Genomic DNA, 22,064 nt, shown 5'->3' on the forward strand with positions numbered 1-22,064 from the left:
GTAGCTTGTTAAAAAAAATGGCAAACGCATTCCGTCGATCAAGGGCGTTTAATTTACAGCAAGGACGGTTTTGCACGGGGGCGGACACAACTGCATATGCAAAACCGTCCGGCGGACATTATTGCATATGTGATACCGTCCGGCGGACATTATTGCATATGCAATAATGTCCTCCGGATAGTAGTATTGCGTAGAGGACATAATTGCACGCGACACCGGCATCAAAAACCGGCGCGTGGTTTGATATTTGACCTCCCTCATTTCACGTAGAGATACGCGACGACAGGCGGCAGTAATGCATTGGGCATGGAAAGCTCATGCCACTGCGCGTAATTTATGATATCATTGTATCCAATGGAATCGCTGGATCTAGCGGCGGGGACCTGTCTTTATCCTTGCGGATAAAGACAGGGGCACAGTCTAGTACCGGTCGACTTAACTTGTCATCCAAAGCTGACATAGAGGGCGCACTCAGCAGCCACCAACAGCTCAGCCACCGACTGGTCCAACGCCTATCCGCCAGTGGCATAAAGCTGTCCATATCAACCAATGCTAAATAAAGACAAAGTGGTCCTTCCTCATTCGCATCCTCTTGATATTAAAACTCAATAACATTTCGTGGCATCCAAACTTCAGTGTTCTTTAATTTGTTTTAAAAAGTCACCCTTTGATGAAGCTCGCTCATCCAAAATGAAAACGACAAATTTATTTGTTTTAACCTTAATGAACCGTTCATCGTCACTTGCTAATTGTGACGTTCGTTTAAATTCAAAGCATCCACTTTATATGCAGGTGTAAGAAAAATAAGTCACACTCGATGCTCTTAATAAATAGTGTCATCCTTTAAACGTATCAAACTCCTTGCTGTCATCGGTTCCTTGCTCTAGAGTCTATGGTATGTTCATAGAGGTCTGTTTTACTGTATGGTTTTATACACCACACCCTAGACTTGTGAACAACTCGGTCATGTCCCCACGCGGTGAGATAGTCAAGTTCTGGCGGTGCTCTCTCGCGAGATCGCTGCTCTCTCGCGCGTACTGCTGGTTGCCCGGTTTTTACTCCAGGGAGCATTAGTCTCGCGACAATACTGCGGGAATCGCGGGGAGAGTCGGAACGCTATCACCGCGACAGACATTTAACGACTTGTCCACCCCACCCGTACTCAGCAAGGTAGCACCGTGACGTCACAACCTATTAGCATTCGCCCATTTGCCCAAAGACTGTTTATCGAGTCTAACGAGAGCATCATGTTGCTTAGGGGTCAATCGTGGCATGTGTTGGGCCAACTGCCTGTGATTGTTTATAAACGGTTCGTCTGTCCCTCACATTACTAGAGTTGGAATACCAAGCCAAAAGGTAGAATATTAAACATAACTGAACAAGCTTTGGGAGCTCGAAATCCAACCTGCTACATATATATCTATCTTCCAGACAATCAAACTTAATTGTCTCTTCCACTTCTATCAGCTGTTGGTCTGAGGTTTTTGTCTGCCAGGGTTTGACGGGGAACCCCTCGCGTTTCTTCCAGTACGTGCTGGCACTTTTACAGCCCGTTGCCAGTGAGCCGTACCGGCAGAAGGTTACGAAGGTTACCCCGAGAAAGGGGAGTAGTTAGAAGAGACCCCGTGGTACGGTGGAAGACGCATTGCACTTCATGTGTGGTGGTGGTGGTTGCGTTTTACCATAGAGTAAGGGTTTTACCAATACACACCCTAAGTCACATTGCATGCAACTCATTCGTGTTGGGCAATCTGTGGCGTAAACATCTTGGAAGTTTTCGGAGTAAGGATTACCTCACGACACCAAGCCAGAGACCGGAAGTCAAGACGTGGAAAGTTCTCTCCCAATCTTGACATTTCGTTTCTGAGAACTGTCATTAGAAACCTCAAGTTGTCGGTGAGGTTTCTCAAACTGTGATTCCTGAACTGTTCCAGCAATGGCTGGCTTGCACCGCTGCAACAGCCTACCCCATTTTCCATCTAAATTCACCTCTGGGCATACAGCTATGCACTTTGTTCGACTGTCACTTCTGACCATATTCCTGTGTGTCAGTTTGCCGCCTTCACAATTCTCTGCTGCTCAGACAACTGTAGGGCCAACAGGTAGGGTGTTTAACCATGGTTTAACTATGGGTGTGATGGTGTTTTTGTTAACTTTTGAAATGTTTTTGTTCTCGAATCTATACATTTGTTAGTCAATAAATCATGTGTAAAAGTGTACGTCAATTTTTTTCAATCAAAACGTAGGCCCTACTCTTGATGGTTGGAGCCTCAAGTCAAACCATACTCAAACCTTTTCTGCATCCATGCTCAAACTATTGAGCTTTACTCAACAAATCGAATCATTACATCCAAAAGAAAGTTTGAAACCATAAATCTAACACCATGGCCTGAAGCTACCTCCATGCCTGTAGCCAGTGTTGTTTATTTTTTAGTAGTATTTGTTTAAACTTTTACAACAATAGAGATGACGGGGTTCTTACAAAAGGGGCATAATGTGTTCTTAGTGTTTGTCAAATTTTGAAAGGTGCAAATACCTTTCCACGATTGATGCCCAGTCAGTCCATTTCTGTCTACATTGTTGATGGTTTGATCAAAGAGCAAGGAACAAATTTCACAACTGCTTTATACGATGTATGTTGCGATAATGAACTGGGCCGTCGGGAGGAGGGTTACGTTTATCGCAACTACTTGCGATGCGGTTTTAAAGACAGTGGACACTATTGGTAATTACTCAAAATAAGTATCATCAGAAAACTTTACTTGATTACAAGTAATGGGGAGAGGTTGATGGTATAAAACATTGTGATAAACGGCTCCCTCTGAAGTACCATAGTTTTCGAGAAAGAAGTAATTTTCCACAAATTTGATTTCGAGACCTCAGATTTAGAACTTTAGGTCTCGAAATCAACCATCTAAACGCACACAACTTCGTGTGACAAGGGAGTTTTTTTTTCTTTCATTATTATCTCGCAAGTTTGATGACCGATTGAGCTCAAATTTTCACAGGTTTGTTATTTTATGCATATGTTGAGATACACCAACTGTAAAGGCTAGTCTTTGACAATTACCAATAGTGTCCAGTATCTTTAAGGTGTTATTTAATTAATTAGCGACCACATCAAAACAAGTTTTCGAAAGACAGGTGAATCTGTGAGTCATGATGATATCATGGTGCATCAAATAACAAGGGTCTTTGCGGGTTATCAAAATTAGTTTGAATTCTTACAAACCAAACCATAACCGTGTCCAACAATCCTGAGTTTTGTTTGCCGATGTGTATAGTTTATTGTTCCCAAACTAGTCACAACAGCACCGTGGTGATGCTGATAGTGATGTAGTGTTGAGTTTCAAAATATCCGAAGAATTCGTAAACATGCTGTTACCGTGGAGGTAGAATTGGTAACTTACATCACATGCATCACGAAAGCAGCGTAAACCACTGGGTCAGTTAGCCTCCAGTCAAGGCGTTAACTAGAAGTTAGAAGCGGCTATTGCGACGACCTAAAACTCCCTCTTTTTGCATGTAATGTTTACTTTACTTTGTATCGATCAGTGGCCTAGCCAGTGCCTTCCCTCTTGCACCCCTTGCCTGCCCCTTACCCCCACCCCACCCCCCCCCCCCCAACAGAACTACACAACTAATATTAATAAAATATAAAATCCCCCCCATCCCGAATAGAAATTCAGTTTGTTAGGTGTGGGAGGAAAACTCCATCTGGGGAAAAAACCCATCACACACTTTGGTAAGAAAGCTTATATTAAACAAATGAAAAAGGAAACAAAATACACAGATGGCCATCGACTTCATTCGTGATTAAACTACAATGTACAACGTAATTTCTAGTTTATTGCTCCATGGTAATAACTAAGGAGCCAAACCAATAAATACAGTATTATTCAGTATTTCTTTTTTTTTTTTCATTTCTTACGATCCTCCAAAATGGTATACTTGGAACATCCAATGAATATAAATAAATCTCTTCTTAGAGGTTTCCCTCTGTGAAATTAACCTAAAAAGGGCCTTGTAGTTATTAAGTAGTAATATCGTTTGTTTGTTAAAACAATGTATTTTTATCTCAATAAGAAGAATATGTGAATATTTAACTGTGAATGAATTCCCCTTCCGGTACATTGCCTGGCAGTCAGTGCTACCTCCATGGTCAGTGGAACTGGTTGCTACATCATTCCTGTACATTGCCTCGTGTGTGTGACATGACCCTAAGTAATGTAGGGTCTCTACCCGCAGGCATGGTGGACACACCCTCATAGCATGGAGGTAGAATGCCCGTAGTCATACCCTTGATCGACTTCTTGTCACTGGACTCCGGGAAGAACAAAAGCTTCTATTGTTTCAATGACTAAAGACCACCAATGAATTACCCTAAACAACAGTTTGCCTGTCTACAGACTGGTCCTTGTTCTTTGAATCAGTTGAACCGCGGTAGTACAATGAGGTAATTTATCTTCCAAATTGTGAAAATGACAACATTGTGTGGTTTCATTCATGGTGTTACTGAAGTCGATGTGATGACCCTAAGGAGGGTACACCACAGACTACCATAGCAACCGGCGATATCTCAAAAAAACACGCTAAGAAATTTTCACATGTCAGTTTTATTGTTTTCATGATCTAAATTTGTGTAGGATTAAAACAATTTAAGAGTAACAAAAATCAAAGTTATACCTTCCCTTTAAACCACAAATTTAAGAAAGTAGTGGTGCCATGCAACTCCGTGATGTTACCTATGGCAATTCTTTTGGCATCCAACCACTTCACTGCAAGACGCCCATCGATGCACTTTCCATGTCACTCTACGGTAGATTACTTCTAACGTTAGTGACATTTGCTGACCTTCAAACGTTAAACACATGAGGGCAGTATATGGGAGGGCCATGTTTAGTTAGGTCAGGTCGGTGAAAGGTCAAGTTCATCTCAGTTTATTATAAAGGCCATCACAATACAATCGCAGCGGCGGTTAGCTAAGTAGGGTTTAAGTATTTAAAACTAATTTGTAATTTTTACTCTAATTGCCGTACGATATCCTTCAACCTTAACTTTTGATTTTTTGTTTGTATTAGAGGATTTATGGGAAAGCGAAGCTGGGGATGGGTGAACCCTACCGTAGTGCTTCAGATTACACAAAATACGATATTTAAAAGGTATTCTACAATATTGGCAGAGCTGAGAAAAAAACAGGGTTTGCCCTTAACTTTTTCAGTGATTTGCCAGCGGCAGCTAGTTTACTATTTCAACAAGTCCGCCATTCTTTTCACTGCTCCACGAAGTCAACGATTGGACGGTATTCTTTCAACAGTGTAGTCCCTACTGTTCATGCTTTGTGTGATCAACCATATATAGGTCTATCATGAAATATCAAATCAGCTGAGGCGTGTTTTTGTTGTACAGCCAGGTTTTCTCGAATGTGTGAACGAGAACCCCTATCGTAAGGTTAAAACCTAGCTACATGGGGAATGGCTTATAATAAATCACTAATAGCTTAAAGGCAGTGGACACTATTGGTAATTACTCAACATATTTATCATCATAAAATCTTTCTTTATTACAAGTAATGGGGAGAGATGGATGGTACAAAACATTGTGAGAAACAGCTCCCTCTGAAGTGACAAAGTTTTTGAGAAAGAAGTAATTGTCCACGAATTTGATTTCGAGACCTCAAGTTTAGAATTTGAGGTCTCGAAATCAAGCATCACAAAGCACACAACTTCGTGTGACAAGGGTGTTTATTTCTTTCTTTCATGATTATCTCGCAAATTCGACGACCGATTGAGCTCAAATTTTCACAGGTTTGTTATTGTATGCATATGTCGAGATACACCAACTGTGAAGACTAATCTTTGACAATTATCAATAGTGTCCACTGTCTTTAACCATGTACACTGTTTGTGGCTGAACCATAGCATGCATATTCTAGGAAACTTCTCTCTGTGCCGTGTGCATTTTTTATTCACCCCGTTCCATAGCATGCATATAGGCAACTTCTCTGGGTGCCGTGTGCATTTTAGATTCACCCCGTTCCGTGAAAACAAACGGGGCGTTGTCCGTGACCAGACCACAGACATTCCACAGCTGGTATTCTAGACCATAATGTTCATAATGTTCTCGTTCCCATGTTTCTCCTCTCATATCTCATTGTAAGTTTCTCTTATGTTCTAATAGGCAGTAGACACTGTTGGTAATTACTCAAAATAATTGTTAGCAGAAAACCTTTCTTGGTGACGAGTAATGGGGAGAGGTTGATAGTATAAAACAGTGTGAGAAACGGCTCCCTCTGAAGTGCCATAGTTTTCGAGAAAGAAGTAATTTTCCACGAATTTGATTTCAAGAACTTGAGGTCTCGAAATCAGCCATCTAAACGCACACAACTTCGTGTGACAAGGGTGTTTTTTCCTTTCATTATTATCTCGCAAGTTCGATGACAAATTGAGCTCAAAGTTTCACAGGTTTGTTATTTTATGCATATGTTGAGATACAGCAACTGTAGTAAAGGCTAGTCTTTGACAATTACCAATAGTGTCCACTGCCTTTAAAGGGACAGTGACTATCAAGTTACAAAAATAAGTATTTAGGTGAACAGTTTGACAAAACAAGCTGGTCAAATCATTTTAGCCATCGTTTGGGTAATGACTTATTTGACCAAGAATTGAGCAAGTTTGTCTACCAAAATATTGATTCAAATTTTGCCGAATAATTTCGACAGTTGATATTTGAACCTACGTTGGGCAAGGGTTGTTATGTTACTCCTTGTGAGCAATGAAAATTAAGATTTGCAAGAACTGCCACTTTTTAACCTTTTCTTGCCTCAACCTTTCACCGTACCTTCATTTCAATAATCAATATTGTTATTGTTATAAACTAAAACCTTTTAATTTACATTATAAAGGGTCCAGGCTCTGTATAGTCCTAGGCTTTTTCCTGGTGCCCTCCTTTTATCACTTGTTGTTCTTATTTTTTGTATATTTTATGATTGTTTATTGTGATATTTGGAAATAAAAAAACAAACAAACAAACAAATGGTGGTCAAATTCAAAGTTACACGTTATATGGGCGATCCACCCTGTCTGTATACGAGTGTTTTCAAACAGATAAGGGCATTCACATGTTATTTTGTTTCAAAGATAATGTTCACAGGATATCCATGTTGTGGCAGATATGTCTATGGCGTTGTCATGAACTTCTATAGGCTAGTTCTCCTGCTAACAGTTATTTTGAGTTATTACCAATTGTGTCCAGTGCCTTTAGTGGTTCATAACGCGAAGGTAAGGCCAAGTAAAAAAGAAGCATGTTTAGCGTCCCCGCCCGCTTCTTTTTACAGGCCGCCTCCTGGTTTTTTTTTTGTGGTTTTTTTAAAGGGTTGTTTTAAACGATCTCAGCTAAACAATCTGAATGTCTTGACCAAAACGTTTCATTTATGTATTGTGTGTTAGAAAAAACAATAAATATTTGACATAACAAAGAATGGCGGCCATCTTGAAATATAAAATAAAAAATAAAAAGCCCTTCCTCCTTCCTTTTTTTTGAGAAACCCGGACGCTTAACATGTTTCTTTTTTTTACACTGCCTAAGTGCGATTTTTTTTCCAGCAATGAAAATTAAGATTTGTTATAAAGAACTTTTAAACGTCGTTTTCTTGGGTCAATCTATGGTCATTCTCAAAGTTTGGTGTTCCATCCTGGCTCTTATAGGAGGTTTGTCAATCAAAAAACATTCTCATGAACTTTTCTCCAGGATAATGTTCACATGATGATAACGTTGTTACAGATATGTCCATGGCCTTGTCATGAACTTCTGTGCTAGTTTTCATGTTTCCATCTTGTCTATAATGTGTGAACGTGTCTACCTCCATGAAAAGAATGTTTCCCAAAAACTTCCATTCACCATGAATGAACTATTATATAAATTCATGCCCAAATCTACCCTTGTCCAATAACGCCACTGGGGGGCGCTCACCATGTGGCACTTAGTACATCAGACATGATTGCAATGTGAAACTAATATGCTGACGTCATAGGCTCAATGCACTTTCAATGTTTTGGCCTCGAATTGGTTTAATAAAATGTTTCAGGTTTTTATTTCTTCACCGTAATAGGTTTGATGTATGGAACTGAAAAATAAAAACAACAATGGGGTAAATCAGTGAAACAACAGTAATCGTTTCATTATTTTTATGCGTTAAAGCTTTCGGTAAACACTATTGTCCAAGTCCCACACTTCGTGTATCACAACTTATATACGAAACTAACAAACCTGTGATAACTTCGGCTCAATCGGTCATCGGAGTCGGGAGAAAATAACGAGAAAACCCACTCCTGTTTCCGCGCGTTCCGCCGTGTCATGACACGAGTTTATATAAATCCGTAATTCTCGCTATCGAGAATTGATATTGTTTTAATGTTTTCTCAAAAAGTAAAGCATTTCATGGACCAGTATTTCAAGAGAAGTCTTTCATCATTACCTTCTGTAAACCCTGTAAATTATTTGTAAATCTGTGAACTTTTACCGAAAGTGTATAACGGATTTAACCCTTACAACGACGTATGAGCACTGTATACTCAGTACGTTTAAGAGTTCTTGAGGCATATAACTCGGGTTGGATTTGAACCCACGGCTTTTGCAATTCTATAGCAGATGTATCACCAACTAGACTACCAAGATTGTCCGATAACTTTAGAGCCGGTTTTCCCTTTGGTAAAGCAGGTCCTGGTAATATCATGGAGCGGACCCTTTCAATTGGAATGGGAGACTTTGGGACGCTAGGTGGCAGCAGACCGTACCAGGTAAATTTCCATTGTTTACGTAGTTCTGAGCGTGCGCACATGAACGAGAACAATGGATTTACCTGGTAAGTCTGCTGCCACCAAGCGTCCCAAAAGTCTCCAATTGACTTTTAGTTGTTGTTGGTAGTCGGCACGAGCTTGAATCCAAATTTGGCTGTTCTGTTTTTGCAACAACAAAAAAACAAACGAGAGAAATTCCGTGTGCAGGAAATTAAGTTTCATCAATTATCATACTCTACATCTGAACTGATGGTAACCCCTATTAGAATACTGGGACTCATAAAAGGGTACAAAATAATTGTAAGGGATTGTACGGGAACAAAAATAAAACCGCAAGAGATACCTGTGGCTCATACTTGAACCTCTGCCGGCGATCGGAGCGAAACACTGCTGGCGTTCAAGATTCGTACCCGGTGTTTTTCCGCATGGGGTCCGTATGGGGTCTGTATGGGGTCCGCACGGGGACTGGGCAGTGCGTCTCCTCCTGGCTCCACTGGGACAGTGTGGAATAATTTTGTCCGAATGCGTTGTGTTATTTTGGCCAGCATGCGGAGTTGGGTAATTTTTTGTTGGCAAGAAATATTTTCGGCCATGCGGTGTGTTGCTGTTTGTTTTTGGTAAAGAATGTTGATGCAATACTTGCATGATATGGAACAGTGCTTTGGGATTATGCATGCTAGCAGGGGGCGGTCTGTTTTTAAACAATAGTACAAATACCTAACGAGGTCAATTTTATGAAGAAAGGAGATGTCATGACAAGATAGTGTGCCTAGAAAAGATAACTTATACAGGTCCGATTTTCTACCGATTTGACCCGGGGAAAAAATTGTTTGAAATGATAAATACCTAGCCTTTTTTTTACGCACAAAGACCGCCGCTGATAAATGGTAGGTCAGCCCTCGTACTTGATAAAATCCTCCTACTTTTTTTATTAAGTACCAAATAGCCTGGCTGTCTGGTTGGAGCTGTTACTTTCCAAAATGGAGCTGTTACTTTCCAAAAATGATTATGTTATGGTATGTGGGAATTGCCTCTCTATTTAAATTATCAACTCTTTACTTTGTCTGAAAACTAAACGTTTCCGTTTGAAGCTATTATGTTCTCGAATGACTCTATGTGGAAATTGTCTCTCTCTTATAAATTAATACATGTAATTGATAGCCTACATGTCAATTGTTTTCGGAAACCATGGCTCGTTCCGAGTAAGATAACGCGAAATGTGATGAGATTAAGAAATAGTACAAGAATGCGATAAGAGGGTATCATGCTTCAGCAGTTGGAATTTACGTGCAATGCCAAAGGTCAAATGATGTATTCGGCTTTACGTGTCTCAACAGAATTTGACTCCACGATAAAAGTCCAAGTTACTTGTATGTTTGTTGTTGGTATGTGTTTTATTTATAGTGGTATCTTGTTTGGGGTTCAGAAATTACCCCTTTGAAATATCATATATCTCAACTCAGTTGTGACATTTCTATTCAGTGATGTTACGGGAGGGTGGGGCATGCTCCCCGTGTCTCAACCCCCCCCCCCTTCCATTTTAAATTATGCTTTAGTGTGCTTGTTTATTTCCCCATTGACTATTTAATTTTCTTTAAAAAAAAAACAGTCTTTTGATTTTTGGATTACAGACAATGGACAGTATTGGTAATTGTCAAAGACAAGTCTTCTCACTTTGTGTATCTCAACATATGCATAAAATAACAAACCTGTGAAAATTTGGGCTCGATTGTTCGTCAGAGTTGCGAGATATTAATGAAAGAAAAAAACACCCGTGCAACACGAAATTGTGTGCTTTTGGATGCTTGATTTCGAGACCTCAAATTCTAAACTTGAGGTCTCGAAATCAAATTCGTGGAAAATTACCTCTTTCTCGAAAACTACGTCACTTCAGAGGGAGCCGTTTCTCACAATTTTTAACACTATCAACCTCTCCCCATTACTCGTTACCAAGCAGGGTTTTATGCTGATAAATGTTTTGAGTAATTACCAATAGTGTCCACTGCCTTTAAGGAATACTAATTTTTTTCAACTTTCACTATTTCTTCCCCTTCGATTACCTATAGGACTTGATCCAGGGTTTACAGAGATCGTCACTGTGTACGTCACCGAGTACGAGGATGAAGAAATCACCGAGGACCCACAGATCCCGGTTGAAGATTCCACGAATGCGCCTTGCAATGAACCAACGTCAACGCCCGAAACTGGTACATAATAACAAAACAAAACCAGAAAAATAATGGAATACTTTGAACTAATACTCTAGGTGGCAGCAGACTAACCAGGGCCAAATTTCATAGCGCTGCTTTATATAGGCATTGGACACCTTTAGTGAATCGTCAAAGACCAGTATTCTCAGTTGGTGTATCCAAAAATAATGCATAAAATAACAAACATGTGAAAATTTGGGCTAGAATAGCAATGAAAAACACCCTGGTGACATTACTTTGTTTGCTTTCAGGATGCTTAAAAGGAACACGTTGCCTTGGATCGGTCGAGTTGGTCTTCGAAAACCGTTTGTAACCGTTTGTTATAAAATGCATATGGTTGGAAAGATGTTGTAAAAGTAGAATACAATGATCCACACACACATGTGCCTCGAAATTGCGTGGTTTTCCCTTTTCTTTGCGAACTAACACGGTCGGCCATTTATGGGAGTCAACAATTTGACTCCCATAAATGGCCGACCGTGTTTAGTCGACGAAGTAAAAGGAAAACCGAGCAATTTTGAGGCATGTTTGTGTGGATCATTGTATTCTACTTTTACAACATCTTTCTACACATATGCATTTCATAACAAACGGTTGCAAACGCTTTTCAAAGACCAACTCGACCGATTCAAGGCAACGTGTGGCTTTAATAAAAGGCTTCAACTTAAGCTCAACGTAACTCATAATCTGAGTGAAATTTCCGTTTTAACAAATTTGAGTAGCCTATAACCCAGGAAATGGTTAGCCTGACACGGGATAGGTCAGCGTCTTGACCCAGAAAATAGTTAGCATGACAAATAAAATGGTCAGTCTGACACATACATTTGTCTGGTCTTACGTTGCCTTGGATCGGTCGAGTTGGTCTTTTAAAAGCATTTGTAACCGTTTGTTATAAATGCATATGCAAATGAATACAAAGATCCACACAAAATGCCTCAAAATTGCACGGTTTTCCTTTTACCTCGTCCTTTTACCTCGTCGACTAGTAACACGGTCTGCCATTTAGGGGAGTCGTTGACTCCCATAATGGCCGAACGCATTTTCGAGGCAAACTTGTGTGGATCATTGTATTCTACTTTTAAAACATCTTTCCAACCATATGCATTTTATAACAAGCGGTTACATACGCTTTTCAAAGACAAACTCGTCCGATCCAAGGTAACGTGTTCCTTTAAAGGGATCCTGAGTTATATTATTAGATTGGATTGAAGTAGCAATAGCGTCCAAGCTTGAAAAACACAATCATACGCAGAAAGATTGCAAGCGCTAAACTTGTACAGGTTTGAAGCTGTAGAATTGTCACAGGTTTGTTATTATGTGTATTTTGAGATACACCAAGTGCGAAGATTGGTCTTTGACAACTGCCAATAGTGTCCAATCTCTAATAAGTTCAGTTAAGTTAACCAAAGTACGTAAGTAAAGGTTATGCACGAGTTTGTTTCTTGTTAATCTGAGGGTGTTTTGTGTGGGTTTCTTCCCGATTTCAGAGATTCCGGGGTCGACGATGGACATTCAGTTTTCAATCACCAACATGAATATGAGTGATATTCAGGAGCAGAGTGATGAACAGCTGCTGAGGGATCAGCTTGTTGTTGAGGTCAAGACAACCAATCTGTTATTTTTTCAAATTTAAAGGAACATAACAGTTTAATATCACAAATTTACATGGGAGGGGCCCTTGCTAAATTGCTCTCGTTTGACAGGGGCTTTTAAAAGCTCAATGAAAATATGGAAATAAAATGAATGACGTGTCCATGATGCAGAACCCCCAGAATAAATAGTTTTGTTTTCCCATGGACAAATCTACCGTTCATTTCTGATCACAGGCGCCTTTAGAGAATGGTCAATCATCGGGGGGATTCTACTTCAAAGTTTTTACTGAATCTGTTTGGGTTTTGTTTTTTGTAGATCAAACGCATGTATTCGGATTACAACAAATTAAAAGCTGCAACAGTGACGAATTTACGGTAAGTGTGGGTTCCCGTTGTGAGTGACAAGAGACTGATTTTAATGGCGTTTGGTAATATTGTCAAAGACCAGTATTCTCACTTTCTGTATCCAAACATGTGCATCAAATAACAAACCTGTGAACATTGGGTTCAATTGGTCATCGAAGTTGCGAGAGAATAATGAGTAACAAAAAAACACACTTGCTGAACAGCTTTGTGTGCTTTCAGATGCATAATTGAAGACTTCAGCTGAAGTGTGTTATTATTCGAATGAGAAGTTACCTCTTCCTCAAAAGCTACGTTACTTCAGAGGGAGTCGTTTCATGCAGTGTTTTTTACCACCAAAATCTCTCCAATGCCCGTAACCAAGGTTTTGCTAACAACTGAATTGGGGCAATTAAATCGTGTACAATGCCTTTAAAAGCTAGTGAACCAAACATGTGAAATGTCTGCCATAATTTGGCGTCTTTATCTCAGCTTCCATTGGATCAAAACAGCCATCGTATAAGTCATTTGTTTTTTTACTGTGCTCTAATTTCAGAAACGGCAGCATTATTGTGTATGCCAAACTGGAATTAACCGAGGCTAATCATTTTTTTTTTTTTTTTAATTACTATAATCCTGTCCAGTGCCTTTAAAAGCCATGAAACTGTGAAAAAAAAGGTGAAATATCTGTCATCACTTTGCGTCTTTATCTTGGCTTTCATTCGAATTCATCTATAATTCATTTTGTTTGGACACTATTCCGATTTCAGACAAGGCAGCATTATTGTGGATGTCAAACTGGAATTTTCTGAGGCCCTCAACGTTCAAGAACGAGATGAGGTTGTCACAATTCTGTACAAGAACATTGTTCTAAATGGAACGTTTGGAGAGCTTCTAATCGAAGGCTTAAAAGTCTTAAATAATGAAGGTATAGTGTTTATTTTAAAGTTAAAGTTCAAAACTCACATTAATTTCCATACTTCAAGAGTACAGTGCCATAACAATAATTCATAACGAGGTAACCAACAAACAAGGCAGAATATAACATTAATAAGATTAATTTGTGAAGTATATTTTAATTTATGATTTATAACAATGTTCTTAATTTCATGTATATTTTCACTAAAAAATCAATAACCAATAAATAAATGAAAAAGTTCGACCCAATACTTTAAATAAAATACACACTACATAGACTTTCCTCTGTCTTCCAACCTTAGGCGAACCAAAAGACATCAATAACGCATGTGACATCACACCTTGCCTGCGAGACGACATGAAATGTTACTCCGTGGGGACTAGTTGCAAGTCTACTTGTGCTGGCAACAAGGGTTATTGTCTCAATGACGGCGAATGTCACGAGAACAATAACTATATTATGTGCAAGTAAGTTGGATTTATGTGGTTTTTCGTTTTGTAAACAGTATTTATAGTGCCAAAAAAACATTGCCAATACATATGCTGATAAATATAAAACACTTGTAAACAGAAACATGAATTTCATGAACTCCTTGAAAACATTAACTTCACTAGAAACTTATAATGAGCCATAATATGAGGAATATAAGAATAACCATTAACCAAACAATAAATTGTAAAAGACAGGTACATGTATGTTCACTTGGTATATCAAAGATGCAAGAGCATAATGAACGAAAAACACCATTGATGCAAACAGTGACGCAGTTAAGGTGTAGTAATTGTCAAAGGCCAGTACTTCCACTTGGTGTGTCGAAGTTGCGCAAGCGAATAATAAACGTGGGCTTTCAGATGTATAATAAAAAGGCTTCGGCTGAAGTCTTTTATTATTTGAATGAGAAATTAACACTTTCTCAAAAACTATGTAACTTCAAAGTTCTGCTGGCTGGATGTTTGTGCGCCGGAGTGTGTTCAAGTGTTGTGGTGAGCTGCTGCTTGAAGGGTTGGCTTGTGATAGTGGTGACCAGGGGTGCATTTTCTCGGTCGTAACCAATAATGGTTTTTAATGGGCAACCAATGGGCAACTCAACCGGAGCAGTTATTGGTTACGACCGCTAACCGCACCCCTGATGACGTTGATAAAACTTGCAAATTGGGTTGAGGGAACCGAGGGCACACTTTGGCTTTTTGTAAGCGAAGTGTTTTTGAATTGAAATGAGCAATTTGATTTGATTGCTTTTACCCACAGATGCAAGGGAGAAAACTTCGGTGACCGTTGTGACAAGACCCCCAGGCCACCATCTTCAAACATGCGAAATGGTAGGTCAAGTCACTTTCTGTATTTCAATTAGAAGTATGATACATGATTGATAAGGGCTAACAAATTATCAGTGCTTAATTTTACATGTAGTTTGAAATAACCGATTATGAAGTTAATATAACAACAGTTTTTTTTCTGTGAAATGTTTCCCTCTGAAATAAAGTCATATCAGAGAAAAATGTATCCGAAAATCTAGCCAACAATAAGACGGCTGATTTCGATTTGTGATTATACCTGTATTCTAAACTTCGAAACAAAAATGATTTGTTTTTCTGTCCCTTTCCTCTTTCAGAAAACGCTTATATTGGTATTATAGCAGCTGCTGGGATCGCTGTTATACTTCTACTGGTGCTGATTGTTGGGTGTGGTTTCAGTCGTTTCTCTACCATGGGAAAGGAATCCGACAAGTATGTATTTTTTCTCTCTTCTTTTTAACACACCTGATACTGCAAAAAACTGAGTGTTAGAATTGACACCATGTGTTTTGTCACACAGACACCCAAGATTGAATAAAAATTAATTCAATAATGGTGTGAAAACTGCACCAGTGTATTTTTGTGTTGGTAGAAGTTGGTGCTAATTATTTAAAGGCAGTGGACATTATTGGTAGTTACTCAAAATAATTATTAGCATAAACCTAACTGGGTATAACGAGTAATTGGGAGAGGTTGATGGTATAAAACATTGTGAGAAACGGCTCCCTCTGAAGTAACTTGTTTTCGAGGAAGAAGTCATTTTTCCACGAATTTGATTTCGAGACCTCAGATTTAGAATTTGAGGTCTCGAAATCAAGCATCTGAAAGCACACAACTACGTGTGTGACAGTGGTGTTTTTTCTTTCATAATTATCTCGCAACTTTGACGACCAATTGAGCTCAACTTTTCACAGGTTTGTTATTTTATGCATATGTTGAGATACACCAAGTACTTTGTCAATTACCAATAGTGTCCATTGTCTTTAATACCTAATGGTGTAAGTTTTTATTTTTGTTTCGGTATCCTATGGTGTCAATTAAACACCCAAGTATTCCAGTGTACATGGTTGACCCTTTTAAAACGTTTCCATGAATGGCCCAGCGGGACTAGTTTAGTTTTTCGTTATTAGTCTGCTAGCCTTTTCACTGGTCCGCATATTTGGCGGTTTTCTTTTAAAGGGAATGTACACTATTGTTAATTGTTAAAGACCAGTCTTCTCAATTAACGTATCTCAACATATGCATAAAATAACAAACTCATTTGGTCATCGGAGTTGGGAGAAAATGATGAAAGAAAAAAACACCCTTGTTGGACGAATTTGTGTGCTTTCAGATAGGAATAAAAGACTTCTAGCTAGAAGTCTTTAATTATTTTTGTGAGAAATTACCTCTTTCTTAAAATCTGTGCTACTTCAGAGGGAGTCGTTTCCCACAATGTTTTAAACTATGAACACTCAACAGCTCTCCAATGCTCGTTACCAAGTCAGTTTTTAAGTTAATATTTGTTTTGAGTACTTACCAAACGTGTACCTGCCCTTTAAGACTGTTATGTTGTATGCCCTATGGTATCTCAGTTTGAAACCAGTGCAGTCAGTGTATTACATTAATAGCTTTTGTAAGCAATCAACTACTAGCCAGCAGGCCCACTTGGACATAGTTTGGACTGGTCCTCGTGTGAAATATTGGCCAGCGGATCACTGACCTACCCCAATCTGTTTTGGTGTAACTCATTGAGTTTGAAACCAGTGCAGTCAGTGGTTTACATTAATAGCTTTTGGAAGCAATCAACTGCTCGTGAGCCAGCCGGCCAACTTGGACATAGTTTGGACTGGTCCTCGTGATATATTGGCCAGTGGATCACTGTGAAGAGAGCTCGCAGACCTACCCCAATCTGTTTTGGTGTATAACTCATTGAGATTCTGTGGTTTAACAATCGCTGGTAGAGTTTGTGGTATCTTAGAAGTTCAGTCTCGAAAAACAAGTTGTTTCTCATGAATTCATGAACCGACCCTTGGGTACTGTTCAACTAATGAACTTGCCCCTGTGTCCGTAATAGGAATACAGCATTATAAATTCTCAAGTAATAAACCGCGGTTTAAAGTGGTAGGGCATAACCTCATTCTTCTGAGTGTTTAACTTTTTTCAGGCATGTTAAACGCAAAACATGATTGAGCTGACTAACTCTGTAAATTTTATGTTGTTTTACAGACCCAGGCCTATATACATATACATCACTTACCTTATTAAACCAATACTTAGCAGGGAACCAAAAAAAATGTATACATCTGCATGGTATTTAAGGTGGTGTCCTCATTTATTTTACCAAGAAGTAGTATATTGTTTCAGTGCTGGGCAGCATTAAAAACTGCCATTGTAACGATTCTAATTGTACAGAAACAACTTTATGCGTTTCACTCACTTTAAGAAATAATTAGGTGTACTAACTATAAATCTTCACAGGTATTACAGTTGCAAAAGTATTCTTATTTACAAAAGGAACTTTATGACATAAGTGACAATAACTTTATGACATCAGTGACAATATGAAAACGTGTAAAATTTGAGCTAAACTTTGAAATAACTTGCAATAACTTTGTGGAAACCAGATCCAAGTTGGTTCCTGTGGATAAGAATACCGTGGCGTTGGAGATGCTGGACGAACCACCTTCTGCCGTTGGGGGCGTCGCTTGTCAGACCATGGAATCCTTCCTGCTGTCGAAATACATGAGGAATGGTGTGCCGCCCAAACCAGGTATGTTCGTCTTGTGACTGAAAGGGTGATGGGAGAGTATTACCAGGGAACAGTACATTTTAAGCAACCTTTAACAAAATTGGGCTAAAAACAAAGCGTAAAAGTTTGAAAGTTCCTCGGCCATTCATAGGTCATATAGGAATGTTAAACTCAGTATGAGAATTTGACATTAAGTAGCAACAAAAATGTTGTGCCATTATGTTTTGCTGATCAAAACTTTAAGTATAGATGTTCACATGGTGTTACCTCAAACCTCACCTGATTATTATGATTTAAAACCATTTTACAGGTTTTCAGCACGAGGAAATGCAGACCATCGATTCATTCCTGATGGCAAAGGCAGAGCGAGAACGGCAGCCAGCTACCCCCGTCAACACCCCGAATGGTACGGGGGTCCAGCCTCCGATCGCCCCGGTAGTAGCACCTTCCGATGAGCCGCAAGAGCCCGGGGTTGACGCTCCGGACAATGGTATCTCAAACGAGGCGTTCTTGGAGGATGAAGGGGAGATCGTCCCGACCGCTGATGTCGAGAATGGCGAGCCGGACATGGAAGGAAGATCTGGGGTGGCAAAGAAGATAATCAAAGTATAAAAGTTTTTTGCGATTTTTCTTGCCATAAAAGCACTTCTTTTTATTTGTCTTCCTGTAAAGATGTTTTCCTCCAGTTACAAGTTTGTTGGGAGAGATTTTAATAAAATGTTTTGGTAAATTTTAATAATACCACCTTCCTATGTATGACTTTATTATAGTCTGTCCTTTAGATTATAGGTCAAGACATAAGCAGAAATATGGCAACTTTGAAGCCACTATGCAGAGAACGCTCTGGTTTTAAGAAGCATATACTGTAAGTCAGAGTCTGCAAAAGCCGTTTTTCGAAAAGACCCGCCGACTGTCGAAAGTAGATTGAGGCCTCTCCTAACAATTCAATGAGTGTAGGCAATAGTATACAGGGTACCCGTCCAAGTGATCTCATTGTTGGAAAGCCTGACATGCCCCATATATGGGCAGAGGGTACCCCCCCCCCCCCCAAACAATCCCCATTGTTCCCGATTTTACCAGCACACTATTGTTCTCTTGTACGTAAGTACCCCCCCCCCCCCAACTCTCTAAAGAATTCCTGATATTCCAAGCACACATTGAAGGCACGATAAATGGGCACCACGCTTGAAGTCGCCGTTGATTATAATTATGTACGATTTGTATTATTGTATTATGTGTTTTAGTCCTCAACTATTGTAAACTGTTTTTAGAATTTTAAAGAAGTGAAGAGACACGAGGCTGGTTGTCAGTTTTTAGAGTTAACAGTAGACCGATTGCGTCACATGACCTACGTGTATAGTGAGTATTGGATGTAAACAAACACGGCGCACTGCAAATTCAGAACTAATTGGGGAGGGAAGTGTGTGTATCAAAGTGAAAACCACATCTAGAATTGTAGCGCGTCTTGCGAGAGAGATAGATAGAATTTGATTTTCCCAATCTCAGTTTTATACCCGTCTTCATTAAAACAAATTCTTTAAGTGAATCACAACAAATGTTGGAACACCCAGTTGAGATCAGATACCAGTCCTACCACTATGCGTGATAAATAATAACAACACACAATAATAAATATATAAAGAAAATTAAATTTGGTTTTTACCCATACACCGATGTGTGTTAGCACTGTTTACTCAGTACTTTCCCGAGTCCTGTGCAAAAAAATTGTAACAGCCATGTTACTCGGGTGGGATTCGAACCCAGGACCCTTGCTATTTTATAGCAGTGTCTTACCAACTAGACTACCGAGGGTGCCCGAACTAAGGCAAGAAATTTAGTAATACCAATTATTTAATCTGGTGGAAAAATGTAAAAGGTTACGCTCCGGAAGTGTCAGGCATTCAGGCGCCGGTTCAGTTAATGGCACACACTGGCCCCTCCCCATTGCCATATAGAACCCTTCTGGATTTGCATCCGACCCAGAGCACATCCCTCCCTGCCTCGAACCCTAGCCACTGCGCGGGCCCTGTCCCTTTAGGGGAGAAAGCAAGGCAGATCCCAATCACACTGTCCCATCAGGGGCAGCAAAAAGCCTTGAATCTATATTAGAGACAGACGGTATTCGAACCCGGACCGGATGATCCGAGTTGCTGAAACAGTCCCAGCACCTTACGCACTGCGCTACAGTGTTGGTGCTTAGAAACTGGTGTTTTCATGGTCATAATCAATAGACCGATTGCGCTCCGTTTCTCACGTGACATATTGGGTAAAATGTAAACAAACACGGCGTGCTGCATAACACGTGCTATGTATACAAGAAGACGTCGGATTTACTGTTGCCATTTTTGGCTCAATTAAGGACTCAATTCTTAAAATCACTGAAGAATATTCCGGAGTTTGTCATAATATCAGACCTAACCGAGGGCTTAACATTGCCAGTATGGGTAATCAAAGTTCCACCAGTTTATAGGAAATTCCAAGAGAATGTTCACACGATGTCATGTGTTTGTGCACCGGAAAGTGTGGTTTTACATGCCCTCATTCTATTGATTTTACTGCCAAAATTATCCACCAAACGTAATTGTTTCAAGCAAGGTCTTGTAGTAAGTGTAAAGTTTAATGTATAGTATGCATGCAATTTATTAGCCAACCGTATAGCAAGTGATAAAATATTCTGAGAGAGAAAAATATAGTTTAGTATGTTTGCGTGTTACGTTACGTTTTACTTTCAATTACACGAGTGTACAGAGCTTCCCCCTACTACTGTGTGGACATGAATACTATCCTCAGTCGTAAATTCATGAAGCGTTAGACTTGTTTTCTTCTTCTCACTCAGCGATGTTGTTATCACTGTGTTCAAGGGAATTACTTAAAGGTACTGGACACTATTGGTAAGTACTCAAAATAATTGTTAGCGTAAAAACTTACTTGGTAACAAGCAATGGAGAGCTGTTGATGGTGTAAAACATTGTGAGAAACGGCTTCCTATGAAGTAACGATGAGAAAGAGTAATTTCTCACTAAAATACTTATAAATTGAATTCGAGACCTCAGCCGAGGTCTCGAATTCAAACATCTGAAAGCACTCAAATTTTGCCACAAGGGTGTTTTTTCTTCGAGTATTCTCTTGCAACTTCAACGACCAATTGAGTCCAGATTTTCACAGATTTGTTATTTGATGCATTTGTTGATATACACCAAGTGAGAAGACATTGTCTTTTACCAAAGGTGTCCAGTGCCTTTACAGACGCTGTTTTTCCAGTGCTTCCCCAAATGCTTCAAAATGATTATGCTACGTTTCAGAGTGCAATGCCATTATTATTTTGCACAGGGCAGTTTGAATATGACGTCACACTTTCAAACAGCGCTTTCACTGAGGCAAAAGGGGGTATATCATTGGACGACAGCTGCTTTTGGTGCTTGAAAATGTGCCTACCAGCAGCGTAGTTATAGCTGTGTCTCAAGCAAGATGATGGAAATTGTGGATGCGAAGTGTGCGGAGGTGCCTTCCGCCCCGCGGCCGCGCGTCTGCAATGGTTCGTTGTTAAAACCTATGGGAAACGTTTAAAGGTGCACCAAGGAGGGCTAGACCAGGGCATCAGAGACATTGACCTCCACGGCATCCATGTAATTCCAGGCTTGTGTGTAAAAACAATTCACTGGTGATTATATCTTATGTGTAACCGAAGTTCAGTGTTAATTTTGTGACTTTATCAAGTTGTATTTGAAAACTTAGTATTGTACAGTATGCTGTAAAATACTCTAACAATCTGCTTGTAGCTATTAAACTCGCCATTATTATTATTTTTAAATAAAGAACTCAAGTCACGTTGTGTGATTGGGAAATAATGATATCTTTAAAGTGTATATGTTTATTTTGTTTTAGTGTTTGAAATCAATCTAATTGCTATTTACATAAAACTCCTGTTTATCACATATCGGCCAAACATAAGCCAGGACCCAAACGAAGAGGTACTTAACCACAGAAATAAGCCTAGCACACCAACTGCTTATCCAAGATTGCCGGCCAAAGTAGGAATTTGCCTGAATAGTTGCAGATATGGCGTTTGGGGACACTATACACAATGCGTGCGTGAATGTATAATATTTCACGAGAATTGCTACGAAAATGGTATTATATTGTGTACAAAAACGCATGAGAAAATACTTTTGTTATT

At 39.5% G+C, this 22,064-nt stretch overlaps 1 protein-coding gene across 1 annotated transcript; it reads left to right on the forward strand.

The window, feature by feature from the left end:
• The first annotated feature begins 1,412 nt into the window (after positions 1-1,412).
• On the forward strand, positions 1,413-21,705 carry LOC139937607 (uncharacterized). Its single transcript, XM_071932828.1, has 10 exons — positions 1,413-2,102; positions 10,865-11,005; positions 12,496-12,605; positions 12,917-12,975; positions 13,713-13,870; positions 14,163-14,328; positions 15,110-15,180; positions 15,474-15,588; positions 17,763-17,908; positions 18,198-21,705. Exons 1-10 carry the CDS (start codon positions 1,937-1,939, stop codon positions 18,497-18,499), a joined length of 1,434 nt encoding a protein of 477 aa, XP_071788929.1. The 5' UTR covers positions 1,413-1,936; the 3' UTR covers positions 18,500-21,705.
• The last annotated feature ends 359 nt before the right edge of the window (positions 21,706-22,064 follow it).

The sequence above is a fragment of the Asterias amurensis genome, chromosome 5, assembly GCF_032118995.1.
Source record: "Asterias amurensis chromosome 5, ASM3211899v1".
Taxonomy (NCBI): domain Eukaryota; kingdom Metazoa; phylum Echinodermata; class Asteroidea; order Forcipulatida; family Asteriidae; genus Asterias; species Asterias amurensis.

What these genes read in the sequence shown, in the direction of transcription:
- LOC139937607 (XM_071932828.1), top strand. Translation starts at nt 1,937, where the DNA reads ATGGCTGGCTTGCACCGCTGCAACAGCCTACCCCATTTTCCATCTAAA. An exon ending in AACGTCAACGCCCGAAACTG is followed by an intron (nt 11,006 to 12,495) that starts GTACATAATAAC and finishes TCCCGATTTCAG; the next exon opens with AGATTCCGGGGTCGACGATG. An exon ending in AAAAGTCTTAAATAATGAAG is followed by an intron (nt 13,871 to 14,162) that starts GTATAGTGTTTA and finishes TTCCAACCTTAG; the next exon opens with GCGAACCAAAAGACATCAAT.